Source organism: Histoplasma capsulatum (assembly GCF_000150115.1).
Source record: "Histoplasma capsulatum G186AR genomic scaffold supercont2.2, whole genome shotgun sequence".
Classification (NCBI taxonomy): domain Eukaryota; kingdom Fungi; phylum Ascomycota; class Eurotiomycetes; order Onygenales; family Ajellomycetaceae; genus Histoplasma; species Histoplasma capsulatum.
Window position 1 is genome coordinate 762740 of NW_025544802.1, and position 21769 is coordinate 784508.

Here is a 21769-nt window from a genome sequence, read left to right on the forward strand (position 1 = left end):
TATTAGAGAAAAACAAGTTTCGAAGAGGATATCAAGTGGTAGAAAATAAGGTAAATGTGATGATGATACAAGCGCCGGTGAGGTAATTTGGGATCCTCGACTCAGAATAGGTTCGTTTCAGGGACTCTTGTCTCGCCCTTCTGGTCGTCCCCACGAATAGAATTTAGACGTCTGTGTGTATGTGAAGGAGACGATGAATCGGGGATGGGGAAACTTGTTTTTTGTTGCGGGAACGGGGAAGATAAAACCTCCGTCGTATTCTCTTCCGCTTGCTTCCCACCATCAACCTTGGTGGCTCTTATAATCCCCAATAGAATGAAAGCACCAATCCGCCAACCACAAAGCGTTCTCTCTTTCATTGGTCTTCTATCTTTTCTCCTGCTGCTGAAATTTTGTATGGCATGTAGTTTCCCCAAGGTGATACCTGGCGACTGTAGCATTTAGCCAAACAGGTGTTCTTTTTCACTGATGATCGCCAGCACGGTACTTGCCCCTTCGCCTGAAAAAGTCCATAACTCTTCTTGCAGCCCCAGAGCTACCAGAATGATGTGACGGATCTTTCTCATATTCGTAGGCATCAGCGAACTTGCGATTGTTCTTCTGGAGAACATTGGAGACCCTCCCAGACTGGTGGTTAGGCTGTATTGACTGCCGAGAACCATTGTCATTGTTATGGCCCGGATTATATCCCTCCGGGTAACTGGGCATAAACTGCTCCGTGTAACCGGAATTCTGTGGCTCAGTGAGGTATCTCGCTGAAGAAGAGTTAGCATGGGGTTCCTCTTGGTAATATTGCTCAGCAGCAATGTGAGGTGATCCATATGGATTTCTCTGGTGTTGGGGGTCCGATTCAGCGTGAAGGGTCGCAAACTGTTGGTCGATTTGAGCAGAGTAATTCATCATATCCAATTGGTCATTGGCGTTGGTAAGGCCTTGTTCGACTTGGGTGTGGTGACCGGCGGTCGGATGGTGAGAATGTGAGGTAGCATTGGAAGTTGATACCTGTTGGGGCTGCTGCTGATGACCTTGACTCATTGGAGGGTGGAGAAAATCGTTAACCTGGGCCATGTGAGAGTCAGCAGCGGGGGGCGTTTCTTTGCTGGATGAGAAGTTTTTCATAGAAAACGACGCAGGCAAGAGAGAAAATCTTCGTTGTTTCGTAGTATGCTCTTGGCTGGAATCCACCAGTTTCCGATGAAAAGGATGAGAAATTGATCGACGGGAATCCATTGACGCTCGCGGTTCATCCGAGACAATCGGTTCCTTCATGCTAGTTGGAGGGTAGCGTTTATTTGGTCGTTGCCCATGCTGAGATGATCTTCCACCAAATATAGAGCCGGATCGCCCAAACAACTTCTCACCAATGCTACTCACGGTGCTAGAACGCTTATGGCTCTTGGTTTGTGCTTCTTGTTGCTGGGCAACGCTATAGTCCAGATTTGTACTGGGCTGATCAATTGAACTCTCTGCAGGTTGCTGGGTGGTAGGCGGAGAGATACTGTAGGCTGTGGCATTTTTGGGCTGAGCGAGCCGACCCTGCACATTGGTTGTTGCGACCGCTGGGGCGGCGGGTTGACTGTAAGAACCTCTGGACGGCAAACGGCTGTCATATCTCCCGGCGCCGGTAGAAGCCAGGGACCCGCCAGTTCGAGGTCGGGTTGTTTGGGGTAAAGTACCTTGAATACCAGAGTACGTACCAGTTAGGTCTGAGATCGATTGCGCTAAGTTTCCATATTGCGAATGCGGCCTACCTTGAAGGCGATCTGTTGTGTTATGACTGGTAGAATGGGTGTTTACAGGCGGGTCCTTCGGCAATGGTTTAGACCGTGAAGCGGCCGTTGTTGTGGCTGCGGCCGCGCCTTCTGTGCTTGAAGTTGGGGGTTCTTGGTTATTAAATTTTGGTTGAACCTGCGACGAACCTGCAGGACCTGATATTGGGCTCAGAGGAGAAGAGGCGGTGGTTGAGTCACCACGAGCAGTTTGAGACTGAGGGGGCACGTATTCGACTTGGACTGTTCTCCTTTTCGCATCCCTTGCTTTAGGTTTTTCATCTTCTTGAGAGATTTTCCCTGTATGGTGACTGAGGCCTCCCACAGGTGAAGCGTTGCTGTGATGCTGAGTTTTGGGTGGTTCTCTAACAGAAGCGCTACGAGCAAGGGATGGGGTCTCTTGTTGGTCTTCTGTAGAATGGTTTAGCAATCGTACGATTTTCAAGGAATAAAGGAAAAGTTGAGAGTCAAACTTCCGGGAATCTGTTTTCTTTTATGTGATCTAAAATAAACAGGACTCACCAGCAGGAACAGTGGTGTTTGCAATGTCAGCCACATTAGTAGTATTGCTGGTAATGTGCGATACCACATGTGCATACTCTGCAAGCCAGCTATGTCGCGCAACTTCGAAGAGATCTGCCCGTTTTCGCGGATCCGGGACAAGGATGCGCCGCAGCAAATCTCGCGCGTGTGGTGTGACGTACTCGGGAAAAGTGAGAGGTGTCGTTACAATATATTTGTAAAGAAGGTTTATGTTATCGCCCTCAGGGTTTGCGGGATCATCATCAAAAGGGAGATAGCCAGCAAGCATTGCATACTGGACAAACGCATGTTAGTAAACAAAACCGAAATTTGCACAAATAAAAGGGATCATTAGACACACCAAAATAACTCCACAACTCCAAACGTCAACCTTACGCCCGGTGTATAATGAATCAGTGACGACCAGTTCTGGCGCGGCATAGCACGGACTACCACAGCTAGTTTGCATAAGGTCACCGCGCCTTAAGCCCTTTGCGTTGGGCCGATCTAGCTTCATCCTTTTCACGAATTCTCTATTTGTCAGGTTATATTCAATTTCTTCGCCCAGTTCGTCTGTGGGGTCGAATGTGTTCGCGAAACCAAAATCTGTGATAATGATATTGCGGTTTCGATCGAGCATTAGATTCTCGAGTTTGAGATCTCGGTGAACAATACCTTTCTTATGCAAATAACCTACGCCGGAAACTAGTTGGGCAAATAATCGACGAGCAGGGTTGTCTTTCAGATACCGGTGGTTAAGGATATAGTCGAACAATTCACCCCCAGATGCATACTCCAAAACAATACCAATATGTCGATCGGTCTCTGCCATCTCGTGAAGTCGGACTATATTTGGATGTGAAAGCTCTTTTAAAATCGAGATTTCGCGATATATTTTCGGGAGGCGGCTGGGGTTGTTCCCAAGGCTCTCCCTTCTCAGCAATTTGATCGCGACTTGCACGCTGCCGTCTTTCTTCCAACCAAGTTTAACTTTTCCAAACTCACCCTCACCAATGGTTTGACCAAGAACATAGTCACCAAAAGTAGTTTCTTTTCGCCTTGATGAGGAATTTGAATAATCGTGCCGGCTTCGAGCACCGCGGCCCCCGTCGTCGACCCCTTCACTGCTAACAAGGCCCAGTCCTGACAAGGTTTCTGGGTCAGGTTGAGCTTCCGCCTGGCGTTCCTTTTCTCGCGCATTATCTACTGCAGGGTCTGTGATGACCATTCGATTAACCACCGTACTTGGCTCTTTATCAGCGCCAGTGGGAATCGAAGTTGGTCCCATTGTAGCCTCAGATCTACTTTCCATCGCAGAAGGCGAGGTGTGATCCCTCGGCTCTCGTGTGCTCGCAGCTCGTTGTGGAACATCCGGCGAATGTGGGCATTTTCGACGCTTGACAGCGGATGATTCCGCATCATCATTCGCCTTGTCCCTACCGTTTGTCTGCGCATGGTCCCGGTCCCCACGATCTCGTGCACCATCTCCCCTTCGCCTAGAATGTTTGGAGTTCGCTACTCGTTCCGTGGAGGTATTGGCAGATGGCGCAGTTGATGATGTGCGACTTCGTTGGTTTGATGATGTGCGAGGAGGGGGGATCGGAGGAGAACCAGGTCCATCAGATAGTGTGGGGGTCGGGCGTGGCCGCGTACTACTCGACGCTTGACCCGGAGTTGGGGTAATAGGGGAGCCACGAGTGGAGGGAGGCAATGGAAGATGTTGTGGGGAATTCATTGTCGAAGTAACGGCGGAGGGAGGGGAGTAGAATTGGTCAGGGCTAGCAGGAGGGTTGAGTGCGCCAGCATGATCAGTCTGGTGCCTGCTCGACTGGCGTGGCCCAACTGATGGTTCGCGAAGTGGTTGTCTCGGAGATCCTGTTGATGCATACTGGCTAGGCGACTGAGTTGTGCTATGCTGGCAAACTGTCTGCATAGCAGACGACATGCCTTTCCCCGTAGAGAATAAAGCAGCAAGAGGGTGAAGTGATGATGACTCAAATATTCGTGTTCCAGAAGTCAATTTCCCCTTCACGCCAAATTGCTTTAAATTTTCGAAGGAACTGGATGTGCTTTAGTACTTCAGGCTCTGAACATTTGTCCGCACAGACACCTGAAAACCGAATATCTGTTTACCCACTTCTATAAAATATAATAGCCAGTCGTCCAAATCATCTAGTCAGGGATTTTAAGCCGTAGTAGTGGATTTCTCAACGTGTCCCGCGAGAGTGATTGTAGTCAAGGGGTTCACAAACGGTAGCTGTGAACTCGATTGAGCGTTGTATTGTCTGTCGTTGTATACTGTTGTTGAGGTTTCGTGAACGCGAAGACCGATTGTGCGCTGCAATTTGGAAATCCGGGTTCGAATGAAGAGTGATGCGCAGCAGGTCTGTTGAAAGCAGGGAGGGACAACACACCCAGCTTCGAGGGAAACAACAACCACAAAAACAAAAAACAAAAACAAGGCAAAAAAGGAAAGACAACAAGAGTAATCGACCAGCAACGCGTTTGCACAGTTCTGTTAGACCAGTAACAGATGCATCAGCAGCGGGGGCAGAGGCAATTGAGACAATGAGAGGTTGTTTGCTGGTGTGTTGGTGAACTGCGGCCAAACGTGCCTTCCGCAGGTATAGGGAGCAGCAAGACAACCCGATGGCGATTTGTTATTCCCACCTCCGCTACGATGGATTAGACAGAGCACGCGCCACCAGGAACACTGACAAGGCGTCCTACTTGGTGTAACTGGTAGGTCGACAAGCGATGGCAGCAGATGCCGGTGGTCTCAGCGCGCGAACAGACGGCACAAATTGGTGGATAAGCTGCGCGGCAATGACTGACGTGATGGCTGACAGGCCGGGAGGGGAGTGACGACGAGACGGTTTAACGACGACACAGACGTGACAGGATAGCTCCAGTAACCAGAGATTGGGGAGCGTATGAGTTGGTCTAGGGTGCGATTGGTTATGGAGTCGACCAAAACAGCATGATCAACGGTAGGACCGAGGGAGGGAAAGGGGTCATGGGTTGACAAGGAACGGCCGTAAGACCTGGAGAAGCCGACCGGGCGGCCTGGTCTTTGGGTGTGGAAGGAGAGAAACGAGCGCGCTAGAGGAGGGAGGAAAAGGAAGAGAGGGGTGGAAAAGAGGAGAGGAGGAGGAGGAGAGGGAGAGGAGGAGAGGAGGAGGAGGGTGGTGGTGGTGGTGGTGGTGGTGGTGGTGGAGGTGGAGAGGAAACGAGGGTGAGTTGTGAGTTGGATGGAGTCGCAGCCAAAGTGGAGGAGAACAACAAATCGGGCAGTGGGCGGGTTAGTCAGGACTAGCACAGAGGGGATCGACCGCCACTTATTTATTATATTCGACACCACCACCGCGTCGACGACAACGGGAGCAGAATGACTGGAACAACAACTACAACGGTTGCTGAGCGAGCTCAGAGAGAGAGCGAAAGTGGGTGAATGGGTGATCAAGCCGTTCAGCCTCTGCCAGGTCACCGTCCATGATCCCCATCACCAATAAACAAAATAACCCCTGTCTTTAACGAACTACTGATAATGCTCACGAATACTCAAGTCCTTTTTGAATGGAATATCAACCATCAACCACTCCAGGAGCAACGCCAGCTGCACTATTCAATCCCACAAATGCAAAGAATGATGATGATCCACGCGTAGCTCAGCGGAAGTTCCCGCTGAACAAGCTTCAGCTCTTATTGTCTCTTTCAAGTTTTCTGGCGCCAGGGGAAAAATGCTCCTGAAAGGAAAAATCAAAATAAATACCGCGAAGCAACATCCACGCCGCTCGCGTTTCTTGGTTGAAGCTCCTCTATGGAGCCTTGCGCCAGCTTCTGATTCGCCATCTTCCCTCATAAACCTCGGGAAACATGCTTTTCAGAGAAGCAAAAGAAAAAACATAATCTTGTTGTCCTAAATTTTATTGCCTTGCCCGAAACTCTTCTAGGTATGCTTGAAGGCTGGCAGGCAACAAAAAAACCGTTTTTATCCCTGCCCGAGGCTGCCTTTGCCTTTAACTACCGTCGCCTGCGATAGGCGGTAGGACACTCCTGCTACAGGGCTGAATCCTCACCAAACTGTCTGGCTTTTGACTGATACGGGCAAACAAGCAGACTCGGAGACAAGAATGACAGCGTGGCAATGTGGCGAAACGGGTGAGGTGATCATCCACTTCGTATGAGCCTTACTACTGTAGCAAAAGGCGTTTCTTCCTCTTCAGTTTATTCCATAAAGGTTTATTTCGTCCTTATTTATTCATTCATTTTCTTTTCTTTCAAGCTGTTGTTGATTTCTAATATTTGTTTTTCGCTAACTAGTTAGTTACCTTTTGTTAAAAAAAAAAAAGAAAAAATCGAAAAAAAAAAAAAAACACATGAATATCAGGCGCGTTTCTGAAACGTACTTTAAGCAGGAAATTAGCCAAGCAAGCTGCTCCGCTGGTTTGATATTTTAAACTGGGGGGAATGCTGGTTTAAAGTTGGACCGGCAGCAACGCGCTGCAGGGAGCAGCAAGCAAGCCATGACGAAAGAAAGCCACCGACCCAGGTAACTCCTGCATACAATGGAAGCTCCATTACGGGTTAAACTTTGCGAATCTGATACGGGGGGGATCTGTTGGCATCGTAATCCGCAATCGAAAAGTCGATTTGGTGGCGGGCCCCGATCCCCAGCCAATTGCTGCTATTTGATGCGACGTTACGCCGCGTGTTTGAACAAGCGGGCCTTTTTTAACGGCATGAAAAATAATAATAATCATCACTCATCACAACAAATAACTAGTTAATAAATCATCATATATGAATAAATATATCCGGGGATATACCCTGTTAGATGATTTGCATCAGCTGCTCGATGTAATTCAGTTTTTTCTGCATTGGGGTTCTATCCCGCGTCAGATTACTCCGTTACTCTCACGTTCATTTTCTGTTTGGTCTTCATCCATAACACACGCCTTATATTTGGCATTAATTTCGTTGCAAAATGAAAAGCAGCTCTCCCCCTGATGTCATAGATGGGCTTTTTTTTTTTTTTTTTTTTTTTTTTATGAATCTTAGTAGTCCTCTTAACTAACTAATTATTTTTCTCAACTCATCATTGATTAATTAATTAGATAAAGAAGTCAGCTGCCTGTGCCTTTTGTCGGCCGCAAACTCAACCCGCCCCCGTTACAACCTAGGTACGTTGAACCTAGAGCAGTTACTATTCACATGCATCATCGGGAAAAAAAAACTCTGTTATGCGATATCGCTTGATCTTGCTGAAAAAACTCAGAGAGCTTTCGCCTCGTGACTCTCATAATAGGTTATTCTTATTGTAACTAATCTTAAACCTTAGTTAACTAGTTATTCATAGTACTAGTATTTTTGAGGCGGCATCGAACTAACAATTTCGGTTTAGCTGAGTTGCGGCACGTTGCAAGAAATCCCTTGACTGATATCCACGGTGAGTGCTCGTAAAAGCTATTTTCCAGAGAATAGGCACCAGGATATATAGGTAGGTATGTATAATGGTTTCATCCATTAGTGATTTTATTTTTTCTAGAACTCTTCACCAGGTGAAACGTGCATGCATGCGTTGAAATCGTGTCTCTTTCCAAGGTTTCATAGTGAATCAGGGGGAGGATGAGAATAAGGGAGGAGGAAGCTGTCAGTTCTCGAAACAGGTTTAAAACAGCAGAGAATGAGAATCCCCGAGAAGCATTACAGATTCTAAACAATCCGGTGAACGTGGAATACATACAAGCCCCGAGCCGGCCACACAACAAACAACTCGGGTCCTTTCGTTCTTCACTTCGATACGGCATTTTTCTCTTCTTCCAGAAGCCTTTCCACCTCGAAATTTTTCCTGGAAAGATAACCCATCCACTTCTTTACTTCATCTTGTTCCTTAGCGTCGTTCTTTGCACGCTCTTCCTCATCGCTTTCGTTGTAGTAACCACTCCGATTCGCGCGCCGGCCAGCATCACCTGTATTTGGTTTAATAGCAGAGAGGCGCCTCACAAGTTCATTGGAATCCTGCAAGCTGATGAGGATCCTCTTCTTGTCCGATTTCGCGGCAGCGCTACGTAGCAACTGTAGAATTTTGCCCTCTTTGCAGTCATCCCATGAGATGAATGGTCCATCCCCTTTGAGATTGTAGATCTGAGAAGGGTCGAACTTTTCGGGTTCTCTCCGCCACCTGTTAAGGAAATAACGGTAGGGCACGGGAGCCGATGAGCTATAAGAGTGTCTCGAGTTTCCGGATTCGCCGATGTTTTCCTCCACCATGCGATATTGATTGACCAAGTAAGATATGAGCCTGTTCTCCGCGACCTCCAAAGGAGTCGTTCCTGTAGCATTTTCTAAAACAGCTAGGCGAGGATCCCTCTCCAGCATAACTCGTGCAAAATCAATTTTCTGATCCTTGATAACCTCATGGATGGGGTAATTTCCTTGTTCATTCAAGATATAGAGCTCTTTTCCACCTGTGATGTCAAGAATGGCTTCCAGTGTGGCTGTTTCAGTCTCCGGGCCATGCGAAAGCCATTGCGACAATGGGATCTGCCTACCGAATCCAATACGACCGCTAATGTCAATCTCTAAGCGGGACCTCTGTTGCGCAAGGATTGGAACAATTTCAGGATCTAGGATATCACACAATGTTCTGAGAAGCTTAGGGGAACTTTCGACAGTGGAACGGTGAGACGCAAAGATGTGATGAAGCATATTGCGGCCATCGTTATCCCGAGCGGCTTGGTCTGCTCCCGCTTCAACGAGCATTTTGGCAGCCGTAATCCTCCGACCACTGAATGCTAGGTGGAGAGGTGTGAAACCTTCAATATTTTTGGTGTGCAAGGAATCCGGGAATGATTCCAGGATAAACTGAACCAGAGAGGCGCTAGATTTCTCTGACGGTGAGGCAAGTATTGCACAATGAAGAGCCAGATTTCCTAAAATCAATGTTAGTTCAGGACTGGTGATGTACGTGTCAGGCAAGGCCGGCTTGAACTGCACAACTTACGTCTAGCACCCAGCCAGGATGCTAACATATCATCAATTCCACCCTCCATTTTAAAGAGAGGTGCTAGCCGTGCGTCATCCCTATGTGTATGGAGGAATTCCTTATATTTCTGCTCGGGCGCATCGGTAAGGAACCACTTAACAGCGTCAATGTTACCCTCACTAATGGCAAGCAAGAGTAACGAGTGTGAACCAAAAATCGGCCTAAAGTAACGGTAGCTGTTCTCGGCAGCCCAATTCGCTCGTTTCTTGCCATACACGGATAATCCGCGATAGAACTTGGTTGTGGGTTAGCGAAATTTCCATAATTTAGCTAATACTTGCTCTCAGTTACATACCTTAGGTTCAGTTTCAGGCTTGACGCCTGCCTCTTTCATCAGAGCTTCAAACGGAAATCCAAGTCCTGTTGTCGACATAAGATAACCTAAGATTTGCGTGCAGCCATCTCTAAGACACATGTTGAGTATGTCGCTCCCAATAGTGATAAATTTATGCCTGTCTTCATCGGAAGATTTATTGTTGTCTTCTTCTTTAGAGTGTCTCAGATAGTGTGTTTTCTGCTCAACCAAGAATTTGACTGCTGCAAAATCATTTCGCTGGACGGCAAGACTCATCAAGTCCATGCGGCGTTTTGCTTTGAATGCATTCATATCAACCGTCTGCGTCTACTCGTAGTGAAGTGGTAAATTTAGTAATTTAGTATAACACTCGTTTAAGAAACGGCAGGAATCAAGCCGGAGAGGGTTTACTTACAATTGGATCCCGGTACCAGTTTAACAGGTGAGTATCAGCCAATGTCGCATGATCAGCTTTCACAGTATCCTTATTTTCATCACCTAAAAACATAGACATGTCTCGTTCCCTGTTGAGGAGGTGGGACACCGAAGTAGTGTATTTCCCGACGCTCACAGCTTCCAGCTCCCGGACATCATCAATGGTTTGCTCGTCGTCAACAATATCAAAACGAACGTTGACACCTTCAGAATCCGGCGCATCAGGTTCGGAGTCAGAATCGTAACTATTATAGTCATTATCATTGTCGACAACAACCTCGTATACTTTACGGGTTGACTTTTTGGTATCCCGTTTCCATTGTTGGGCGTCTACATCCTGAAGAATGCCTCGAGCCAGTTCAAAATGGCCGCGAACCACAGCAATGGTGAAGATATCCACCTCTCGTTCTCTGAGCCTCGCTGTAAGTTGGAGCGAAGAACGCGGCTTCTTGACAGTGGCTGGCTCTGTGGTTAGCTGTTTAACCTTGCCGATATTGCCATCCCATGCGGCTTGGAACCTAAAAGACAACTACTTAGCTATTGCAGAGACGCAAGACAGAAGATGGTAGGAGTTGTATGAGGTGGGTGTTACGGGGGTGAGATGTCAGAAGAACGTACAGCGGAATATACTCTTTTGTATCTACGTCCCCTACGTCTTGATCGGTGAAGGTGCATGCGACCTCAAATTCCTTCGATGCTTCAGCCGTTGATGACGATTTTTGAGTTTTATCTGCAGCCCGCGCGTGTTCTGGGTACAGTTCCGCGAAAGGTTTACCCCCCTTAGCCTTCAAGGTCTGCTCGAGTGCTTCCAGCTCCTTGATTTCACGTTCAATCCAGTCCGCCCTCAACCTCTGCTGCTGTTTGAACTTAGTGCATTCTTCGGAATTCAGTTTATCTTGGATGACCTCCGAAGCGAGTTTCGCGATTGCAAGCTCATTCTGGACAAAAGAATGTTCGAAAGTCCCTTCCGCTAGGTCCTTTAAATAAACAACGTCGGGTTTTAACTCCACAATACTAATTGGAGCTTGTTGAGGCTTATCCAACGATTTCAGAAAATCCAGGCGCGCTGTAATGAGGTCAAGGACTGTCTGGCCACTAGAATAGTAGGCTTGTTTGTCAATCAATCGATGAGAGCCCGTCGTGATTGCATTAACTTCCGCTCCAGCATCCAAAAGTGTTTTCACAACAGCAGGGGTTGAAAACTCAGCTGCTTGAATAATCGGTTGACGCAGAATATGCTCAATCTTATTACCTTGATTATTTCGACGTGCCCAGATGCGCCGCAAACGTTCGAAAAATCCTGACACGATTGCTCCTTTCTCCAATAACTTCTCAACCATCCCGGTTCCTTTATAGCTAATTGCTGAATTAAGAGGCAACGCACTTTGAGGACGCCAGGACGTGCTTATAAAAGGATGGTTAATTGCAAGTTGGGCAGCCGCTGCGTCGATGTCGAATATCAAATCTATATGGCGAGGCTCACCGGCTATTACAAGAGAATGGAATGCGGTTATATGATCCTTGTTGGCTTGCGTCGAGGAAGCTCCCAATTCGAGGAGAGTTCGTAACATATCTGTGGACTGTTCGAATGGAAGGTGCATAGCAAGGATCATGGAAAAGATCACGTAATAATTATTGTATTCCTTTTGGACAAAAGGTTGGCTCGCGTCTGCACCGAACTCTGTAGTGAGGGTGGTGATAATGTCCGTATGGCCGTATAAGATCGCCACATGAAGTGGACTAATTGGATGATCCCACGAAAGCACCCCAATATCATCGTAGAAGTTAGGTTCGTTTTCGTCCTCATCCTGTTCCTCCTGGGGTGTTTTTGATGGGTCTGTGACTACAATCATTGACCCTTGAGACACAGCATATGGAGACTTTGCGCCACTTTCTATTACTGAAATGTCATCCTCTTCTGCCTCTTCATCGCCATCCTCATTTGATGCAATTGACGGGCTCGCATTTCTCTGTTTTGTGCCCGAATTCTCAAGATATTCAACCTGGTTCGCTTCGCTCTTCCTCAGTATTGCCCGAAGGATTTCCACATCCCCGCGGGCTGCAGCAAGGTGAAGAGCGGTAAACCCGCCAGCGACGCGACTGACAAGGCGTGCCCCATGGTGTACGAGGCATCGTACGATTTCGGGGGTTCCGCAGTTGATCGCTAAGTGAAGAGGCATGCGACCAGTATGATCTCGCTGGTCAATGTTGAAGTCTTCTTGGGCACAGCATTTCTTAACGTGGGTAAGATCGCCCGCAACAATAGCTTGGCAAAGGCTTTCCGTGCCGCCAGTGTATGCGAATTCAGTCCAGTCTGAATCAGTAATAGGGTTAAAGCTCCCAATGGTTTGTCTCCCTGGGTCATGCTTCATAAATTGGATTTTGCCCGACAAATATTTTTTGCCCTCGTCCGCCGCGATGGACTTTTCCTCCTCTGTACTAGGAGCGGGACAGTAGCCGCAACAATCTTCGATGACATGTTTCACGCTGCCGAAAAACGCGGGATGCCTGTGCAAATTCACTTTTCGGTCTTTTGGCCTGTTCCATTCCGCATTTAACAACAAATCATTTTTGTAAACCATTTTCTCGATCTGTTGATAAAAATTAGCATCTGGTCATGCCTGCATCATCACGACACTCTGAATCAAAGTTACCTTCTTTGCCGTATATTTTGGGCCATAGGGAATTGTGAACGTATGATACCGAGAAACATCCTCCTCTTCAACCCATTCCGCAACATCTTCGGGTTGTACTTCTTTTAGATTCTCTCTGTTGACATAATAAGCCCTGGTACGACTGGGAGTGGCTCTGCCGCGCTCCTCACGTCGTTGGTTAAGATAGTTTTCTCTGTTGAGCTGAGTGGGAAGCTTCTCCATGACCAGGAGTCGTGCAAGACCAACAACGTGGTTAAAACTTCTTTCGAATATTGTAGGATCCAATCTTGAACGATCTAAAGCTGGCCAATACACTTCAAATCCACGATGGGCATATTTCGCAAGACGGTTTTCATACGAAGGTGAACGCCGGGTAAGGTCGATGGAATTAGTCTGAGTAGCAAAAGCTGCAACGGCCCTGGGGCTGGCCCAGACTTGACGGCCATCGAACGCAGTACAGGAACAATCCACATCAAAACCGGTCAAGACTTCCGAGACGCTCTTATAAAGCCTGAGCACTATCTGAACGTGGCGAGTAGGATATTTCGAAACAATAGTCAGGGCATTTTTGGTCCGAATAACCTGTTTCCCACAATTAGAGTTCTCCAGGCACGACGCCGAATAAATATATCCAACAGAACTAGACATACGCTGACTTCCTCCAGAATACTGTCGCGGATGCATTTCTCAATTTGCTTGATCTTCTCAATTGCCTGCTCCTCGTCAAGACCGTAGAGAAATAGATCGACATCCGAAGACGGAGCAATTTTCTCGTGGTAGTATTCCCTGCTCAATCAATCAGAACAATCAACAGAGAACATGTAGTTATCAAGCACGAGAGAGAGATGACCAAATTTGCAGCAACTTACCTCTGAGCCTTGCGCGACGACCCGAATTTATCAGGAACTGGCAATAGACAAGTAGTTACCGCACTCCCGGCAACGACAACATTGCTCCAGTCCATATCAACTAGAGACGATTCTGAAAAGATCCTGAAATTCTCGAGGAACTGATTGAAAGTCGGAACCACAGCAGCAGTGGAATCATTTTTCCGCGCTTCGGCTGCCAGGGGAAGGATATACTTTTCAGCATCCGCTGGGCTTTCTTTGACGAGGTCCCGCGCCTTCACTTTGACATCTACATCAGGCTGAAGATAAAGGGGGACGACATTGACGTGGGGATTCTCAATTGCCTTATTGTTAGGTTCTTGAGCAAAGATTTCACGGAGCTTATATTCGTAAGCTTTGAAGGGTTCCATCGCCTTGCCGGTGAGAACCTCATCGCGGCTGTGTTCATTTAGATAAGGAACAAAGCCGTTCAGAGGAACGGGGATCGATGGGAGCTCCATGGTTGGGAGACGGGCTGGGGATTCAAGGAAATGAACAAGTAGAGAAAGTGAAAGTTATAGGATGGATATGAATTCCCAAACAGATTCTGAAGTTTTGGTCAAAAGACAATTCTGAACACGCTGCCAATCAATCAATTGTGTTCTTATTGTTATAAGTTGTGGCAGAGAACGAGACAAACAAAAAAAAGAAGAGAAGAGCGATAAAATCACGGATTCGAGGTGCTTTTTAAATGCCCTCTCAAAGAGCTTTGCTGTCTTCGAAATCAGAGGAGCTCCAAGGCCAATCAGGGGATAGCAGGCAGCAGGACCACTTTGGGTACTTTGGTATACCGATGGGTTAATGAACCCTGACAAAAGCCTTCATGAAACTCCTTCATCTTGGTGAAGAGGGGCAGAGATCCGGCAGACACCTTGCCCCTCCGCCATTGTGACAACAACGCTAGGGAGGTTGTTGCCTTCCACTAATGTAAGCCAACAGGCGAACTCCCCCACAAGAGACCAACTAGTATACGAGCAGTATGGGTCGGTCGGTGTGGAATCGGAGCTTGTCCACGAAAAGGGGAAGCCCCAAGAAGGGGTCGGTTGCCTGAGTCATGTGACCTTGGTCTTCTGCCAATCTAGAACATGTTGGTGATAGTGGCCTCACAGCACAGCAAAAAAATAGATCTGTAGATCCGCCTCGTTGGCCAGGAGGTTACATTGGGATGGTGTCTTTCTTTCTTTCTTTCTTCCTTTCTTCCCTTGCACTGAAGCCTTGTCACTAAGATGTCCATTGAACAACAAATTCAGACGCAACTCTCGAGACGCAACGCAAACGAGGATAGACTTCCTTGACTCCTCCTTCTTCACCTTCAAACAACTTTCACTGAGAAGATGTCTCAGAAGTGTATGGATGGAGAGCTTATCAAAATTGTGTGTTCATTTATATGGAGCTTGTTCTGGGAGACATGGCTATATGATTGATGAGAAATGAGCGGGATGGAAACTTCATTTGTGATCAGCTAAGGAAGATTGTTTCTTTGTTTCGGCAAATTGAGCCAGATCCCAGTGACTCTTTTATCAGGATGCATGTATTCCACAATGTCTATCAGTTGAGTTTTTGTATTAAGTAACTATAGGATCCATCCACTGCGCACGTTTGCACGATTATGTCTTTTGCAAACCATCTCTAATCAGGACCTGATAAAGATGTAAACGCATTCAACGACTTGTTTTCTTCTCTACCTCAATGCTGGCTTCCTGATTCAAAGAGATATTAGGATCTCTATCAACATTACCTTCCAGATGATGGGACCAACCAAGTTGACCCATGAAGACTTGCATCAGGGTAATATCCTAATTTCACCAGCTGGAGAGATCCGATTGGAAATAACTCTGCACAGGGTCCCGCCGCCGGGCGCTCGTTTGGGGGACATTCGCGCGGCGGAGGGCAGTTTGGGGTGAGATTTCAGTCGAAGATGATCTTCCCCAGCCCAACGCCGAAGAAAACAGGATGGAGCAGACAAAAGACACCCTCCCAAAACTGACGGCTTAGTTACCTAGTCGACCCAGAACTGGTCATTACGGCTGCTCAGATCTTGACACTAAGCTAAAAGAGAGATGGACAATGAGGGCCTGGGTATTAAGGCTAGTTAGTTGACGGTGTTTTTGGCACTTGTGGTTTTCATCCAGATCAACCACCCGGTGACCGAGCTTCCTTTCTGACATGCCACTTGTATGTTAGATTGTGAAACTCCATTTGAATGTCCCATGTATGGTCGGTTCGGGTGACAGTTATAGGCATCATCCACGAAGTTACTAATAAAAAAGAAAAGGAAAGAAAAGAAAAAGAAGTTGAAGGAGAATAAAATTATCGTTTCGTTAATTCTCAACCCGAGTTTATGGGCCCAACAGAAAGTGCGTGAGGGTATCGTCAAGTCATGGGTCATGTAAAAGACCAGTCAAAGAAACCTGCAAGAAGGGACACATTGAAACCATAAACGGAAAAAAAAAATGAAAGATGGGGTGTAAAATAGAAAAATTCTTGAAACTTTAAAAAGCCCAGCGAAAGTCAGAATAAACATTTACATAACTATGGGGGGCGTTACAATAAGAACAGAATATCAAGTGAAAGTTTCCCAAACACTGCCTTCTCCACAAAATATAAGCTTTTGGAGGACATGCAGCCAGCATCGTAAATCGTAAAACCCGGTAAAAATACGAAATGAAACCATAAAACGGGCTATTACCAAAACGTCTGGCGAGGAGAACAGAGAAGACGGACAAGAGGCAAAAAAAAAAAAAAAAAAAAAAAAAAAAAAAAAAAAAAAAAGATGGAAAAGGGGAAGGAGAATTATCGACCCGATTTTTCAAAACATTTCTCATGACATAAAAAGCTCCTCAAGCCCGGGCTATTTGCCATTTCGCAACGTAGTCCCGCCAAGGGATCGCCCGCTCTGCGAGCCATAGGCAGGCGGCGGAGTAGGAGACGGAGACGAACCGCGAGGAAGATAAGCGTTTCCAGGGGTAAGCCCAGAAAGACTCTGGCTGGTCCCGGATCTCATGAACGGCGGAGGTTTTTGCCCCGGAATGCCGGGATATTTCACAGAGGGCGCATCGCCGTCGCTAACGACAATCTGCTGTCCATCTTTCATGCGCCCAACAACCATTCCTTTCGCAACAGATTTGAGGACTGCTTTGCGAGACACTCCCGCCGCGTCGATGTACACCAGACCAACGTTTTTGACGCCACCAGTGAGCTCCGACGTGAACTTTGCCGCGTCTGGGCCGTAGCGGTGGCCGACTACCGTAGTCGCAGCGAGCTGTCCTGAGTGGAGAAGCTGTTTGGCACCTTGGTCAATGCCATCTGCAATCGTCGAGAAGGCGATCAAAGATTTGTTCAAAATCCCGGGCTTGGAGTGGTATATCGGTCGGCCGTTCTCGTCGAAACCTCTGGGCCCAGAATCTAAATCTTTCTTGCCTGCAATAGTGGCGCCGAAGTTTTGAGCAACCTTGGTAACCTTATTGACGGTTTTGGATGACAACCCAGCAGCGTTGCTTGAAAATGTATTGATTCTCCTCATACGTGCTTGCGCTGTAGGGGTAAATGTCATGGGCTTGGAATTTGGTTTCGTTTTCTGGGTGAAGGTATTTGCTCCTGACTGTATGGACTTGGCAATATATGCGGAACCAGCAACCAGAAGCCGCGAGGCTGTTGCAGACGTCTGAACAATGGTAGATTTCGCATAGGCAGGATGCCTTGCTGTTTGCAGATATTCGTCAGAGACATTATGGACAGATATATTGTTTCCTTGCCCTTCGGTTGGGAGCTGTATTTCAACGGGATCTATCGCAGTCATGGTTAGCAATTTACCAGCTGGGATATGTCGATGATATATATGGGATGGGTCACAATACTCTTTGAACCATGTTTCACATCTGCATCTTCCACGATGTTGAAACTATCCGTCAGCTCACCAACAACACTTCCGTTCTCCTCATCGATGAGGACAATTTGGCCAGGTTGGCGTTTCGCAGGCTGTTTTTCACCGCCAGACCCGACATATCCTTCTCCAGGAGCATAGGTGGCAGGGTTATACGGAGCGAACTTAGGGGGCGGAGATCGCTCGAGAAATGCGGTACATTGGGCGAGAATGGTTTCGAAGGTATCCACATCTTCCTGAGACACCTTCCCTGGGCCACTGCCAATTGACGGGAATTGGATCCGCGTGAATGCGCCTGCGTTTGGGCCTAGGTCCCAGCGTGGAATGAGGTAGCTGTTTGGTGGCTGGTGGTATATCTGGGTCGTTGCGGGCAAGGGCAGATCCAACTCCGGTGGGAGGTGGAGGTGGAGGTAAAAGTCATCTTCTGGTGGCTGTGAGGCTAATTCAGGATCTGTAGAGGGACAGGAAGTCGGGACCATCAAGAGGGAAAGGGTCTGGGGACCCGATGTGGTGAGTTCTGATTCCTCTCCATTTTGAATGTGGAACGCCCGAATATTGTCAATGCTGAAGAACAAACGAGGGTCGTATGGGCCTCGAGACATTTTCTCCAAGGTCTGCTCGTTCTGAGTGTATATAAAGGGTTAGGGCAAATAACAACTTGGGGGGAGGAATAGTTGCTATTTAATGGCGTGCGTACGTAGACTGAAGACAACAGGGTAGATATAAATATGTCAGCAGGGGTGGTGATACTATCGCAGGCGAGGATTCGGAACTGCCACGCCAAGTGAGAATGAGGATAGGGGCTAGTAGATGAAACCCCTTGGCACAATGGAATAGGCCCGTTTCGCTTTGGATTGAAACAAAGGAAGGAGGAAGGAAGACAAAGATTCTTCCAAGGTTGCTCGAAAATTCCTCGATCCGTGCTTTGATCCTGGGAGCAGTGGGGGACGGGCGGCGAGGGCAAGCTTTTAATAGCGGGGTTTCACTGGGCCACAGCTGCACAACAGCACATCTGCACCGTTCGTGGCGGGGCTTGGCAGTTGTTCTCCATAGAACCTCCAGAATCCAGGAATTGTTAGAATTTTTAGAATCTGCTGCAGGTGATATATTTGGCACAGCCTGCGTCCGTCAGTGACCATCACGGCGTCAACGCAGCTTGGCGCTGCATCATCAGCGAAGATTGGTGGGAGAAGATGCTGATGATGTCACCGCCACCAATCACAGCGCACCAACGGGTGGCCGCCACATATTGTGGCTGGTGGCAGGGCCAGTTCTCAAACTATCAAGTTCTGGGAGGCGCAGCTCTGACGGCAACATACACACAGCTGGCTGGGAGAAAGAAGCCTCCAGGTTTCCCTCAGTGATCATTTTTAGTTTGGCTGTATTGCAGCTATTCCCCTTCGTCTCCAAGCCTTGGAAATGCTTGGTGATCGAATGCGACGTCAGGGTGATACTATCGGTTACTGGGAGATAGAATTGAGAGTTGTCAATGTCTGGCCCAGATACGTGGTGCGGGTCACATAGTATTACACCAGATGCTCATAGCTCATTTCCATCGTTTTTGGCCTCGTTTGGCAAAGGAAATTTATCCTTTTCTTTTATATCAAGTTTTTTTTTTTTTTTTTTTTTTTGAAGCCCAAGAGGAGCATCTGGCCAAGCATGATGGTCATGTGACGTCTCCCACCGCAAGTAGCCGAGGCTTAGCCGCAACCCCTGACCAGTGGCCAATCCGATTTTCAACATCGACGTTCGACTTTTCATCTCGTCAAGTTTCCATACCATACTGTATTGTCTACCACGGACTGCTTCACGTTGTACTCTTTTGGCGTTCGAATTTGTTAACCACTGTATCCTTTTAATATCAACTCATTATGGCGACAGCTGCCCGAGCGCTGCGGCCGTTAGCAAGAAGACCAGCTTACATTCTCCACACAGCACGAAAGTTTGTGCCCTCAAGGACATTCCAATGGTATGAGACCTCCTTGCCCCTCAAGCCTCAAAGAGAAACCGGAGAGAATCCAATCCATTTTCATTGTTTTGTGATAAAATGCAGTTTCATATATCCAGACCAATGGACCTAATGTCTTGTGAAAATATCTTTTCAGCATCCGCCCGTTCTCTGCCACCCCGTGTCGCCGTGATGTAGACCTTACCTCCCTCACCCCCACCCCTATCACCCTCCTGTCCGAAACCGAAGCCATGATGGCCGAATCTGTAGCCAAGTTTTCCCAGGAGCAAATTGGCCCGAAGTTCGAGAAATGGACGAAGCCGAAACTATGGACCCCGCGATTGTTGAGCAACTCTTCGAACAAGGATTAATGGGCGTGGAGATCCCGGAGAATATGGTGGAGCCGGCATGAACTTCACATCTGCCATCGTTGGAATTGAGGAGTTGGCTCGTGTCGATCCCAGTGTCAGCGTGATGTGCGACGTCCACAACACCCTGGTGAACACTGCCGTTCTCAAATTTGCCGACGCGGAGGGAAAACGAAAGTGGCTGCCAAAACTCGCCACGAATACTGTCGGATCGTTTTGCTTGTCCGAGCCGGTCTCCGGTTCCGATGCTTTTGCCTTACAAACCAAGGCCGTGAAGACCCCCTCCGGCTACAAGATCAATGGCTCAAAAATGTGGATCACCAACTCAATAGAGGCCGGGTTCTTCATTGTATTCGCCAACCTTGACCCTAGCAAGGGATACAAGGGAATTACCGCGTTTATGGTCGAGAAAGGTACGCCAGGATTCAGCATCGCAAAGAAGGAGAAGAAACTCGGTATCCGCGCCAGTAGCACCTGCGTCCTCAACTTTGATGATGTGGAAATCCCCAAGGAGAACCTCCTAGGCGAGGAAGGCCAGGGCTACAAATACGCCATTAATTTGTTGAACGAGGGGCGCATTGGTATCGCGGCGCAAATGACTGGTCTCGCCCTCGGTGCGTGGGAAAACGCTGCCAAGTAAGTTTGCACGTCGCACTTACTTTTTGCATCCTTGCTATTTCCCACAGAAATTTTTGTCCTTCCATGAATCGGAGGCCAGGGTAAATGAAATCAGCAAAACTGACGATAAAAAAAAAAAAAAAAAACAAAGATACATCTGGAACGACCGCCGCCAATTCGGCCAACTGATCGGTGAATTCCAAGGTATGCAGCACCAAGTCGCACAGGCATATACTGAAATTGCCGCTGCCCGTGCTCTCGTCTACAACGCCGCCCGCAAGAAGGAAGCCGGCCAAGACTTCGTGCAGGACGCCGCTATGGCGAAACTGTACGCCTCTCAGGTTGCTGGGCGCGTTGCGGGCTCCGCGGTCGAGTGGATGGGCGGCATGGGCTTCGTCCGTGAGGGCATCGCTGAGAAGATGTTCAGAGATTCCAAGATCGGAGCTATCTACGAGGGAACGAGTAATATCCAGCTCCAGACGATTGCTAAGATGCTGCAGAAGCAGTATACGCAATGAATTATAATATCAACTGAGGAAATGCAGAAACAAAACAAGAGCATTTAAGATAATGTGAAGATAAGTCTATGAATGATGGACGGAAACAATAGATGATATCAGGTTAGGAGCTTTTATGTATAGATACATATAATATATTTTTCTGTTGTAAATCAATACGCCTATGGGGGAATACGGGGGAAGCAAACCGGTTTCAAATTTTTTCAGATGCTGCCTCTGTTGGACATATACTTTTTGTTCAATAAGTATGAATATGTGGGGAAGTCGATATGAAACTGTTTTGATTGAATGAACATGTCAAAAGCTACATACATGGCTATTAGCAAGCATAAGTGCATATTTATATAGGTATATATTTACAGCGAAGTGTCAGCTTAACACCGCAATATCACCAAAATTAAAAACTGTCCCCCGAAAATCCGAAAATAAGGTTCTGATTCCCTCCCCTAGTCAACCCGTCCGGTCGTTCCTTAAGCATCCCACATGAGCTTTCCTCCCCAACATAGATCGCATGGCTTGCCACGTTACCGCCTTTAACCTTGGAAGCTTCTGGGCTACATTGGGCTTAAGGAACAAAAAAACCAAGGGGCGTCCTAGCGGGTTCGTTAACCCGGTTCCTGTTGCGTTGTGAATCAGCCCAGCTGGTCACTGGAATACGAAGTGGCAGTGGAGAGAGCGGGGAAAGCGCAGGGAGCAGGGATAGAGCATACATTGGCAAACACATGCCTAGAACATTCCTTCATTGAATCCTTGAAGGACACAGCACACACATAAAGAACCTGGAACCGCCGAGTGAAGCGCAAAAAGGGCCACGGGCAAGAACA

General features: G+C 47.6%; 5 protein-coding genes across 5 annotated transcripts; 2 read left to right on the forward strand and 3 right to left on the reverse strand.

Moving 5' to 3' along the window:
- Positions 1-305: 305 nt before the first annotated feature.
- On the reverse strand, positions 306-4236 carry HCBG_01472 (protein kinase; the record flags this gene model as incomplete). Its single annotated transcript, XM_045428522.1, has 4 exons — positions 306-1676; positions 1698-2180; positions 2292-2586; positions 2653-4236. 4 exons carry the CDS (start codon positions 4234-4236, stop codon positions 463-465), a joined length of 3576 nt encoding a protein of 1191 aa, XP_045290308.1.
- Positions 4237-8084: 3848 nt separating this feature from the next.
- HCBG_01473 (ankyrin repeat protein) lies at positions 8085-14071 on the reverse strand (the record flags this gene model as incomplete). Its single annotated transcript, XM_045428523.1, has 8 exons — positions 8085-9226; positions 9298-9574; positions 9635-9961; positions 10050-10587; positions 10688-12660; positions 12724-13305; positions 13374-13509; positions 13593-14071. The coding sequence occupies 8 exons, from the start codon at positions 14069-14071 to the stop codon at positions 8085-8087; spliced, it is 5454 nt and encodes a 1817-aa protein (XP_045290309.1).
- A 1284-nt stretch (positions 14072-15355) lies between these two features.
- On the forward strand, positions 15356-16003 carry HCBG_01474 (uncharacterized protein; the record flags this gene model as incomplete). The annotated part of the gene is made up of 4 exons (XM_045428524.1): positions 15356-15510; positions 15614-15701; positions 15795-15827; positions 15965-16003. The coding sequence occupies 4 exons, from the start codon at positions 15356-15358 to the stop codon at positions 16001-16003; spliced, it is 315 nt and encodes a 104-aa protein (XP_045290310.1).
- Positions 16004-16461: 458 nt separating this feature from the next.
- On the reverse strand, positions 16462-18250 carry HCBG_01475 (uncharacterized protein; the record flags this gene model as incomplete). The annotated part of the gene is made up of 2 exons (XM_045428525.1): positions 16462-17379; positions 17424-18250. The coding sequence occupies 2 exons, from the start codon at positions 18093-18095 to the stop codon at positions 16462-16464; spliced, it is 1590 nt and encodes a 529-aa protein (XP_045290311.1).
- Positions 18251-19252: 1002 nt separating this feature from the next.
- HCBG_01476 (acyl-CoA dehydrogenase) lies at positions 19253-21344 on the forward strand (the record flags this gene model as incomplete). The annotated part of the gene is made up of 4 exons (XM_045428526.1): positions 19253-19462; positions 19599-19784; positions 19807-20445; positions 20579-21344. 4 exons carry the CDS (start codon positions 19365-19367, stop codon positions 20943-20945), a joined length of 1290 nt encoding a protein of 429 aa, XP_045290312.1.
- Between the last annotated feature and the right edge of the window lie 425 nt (positions 21345-21769).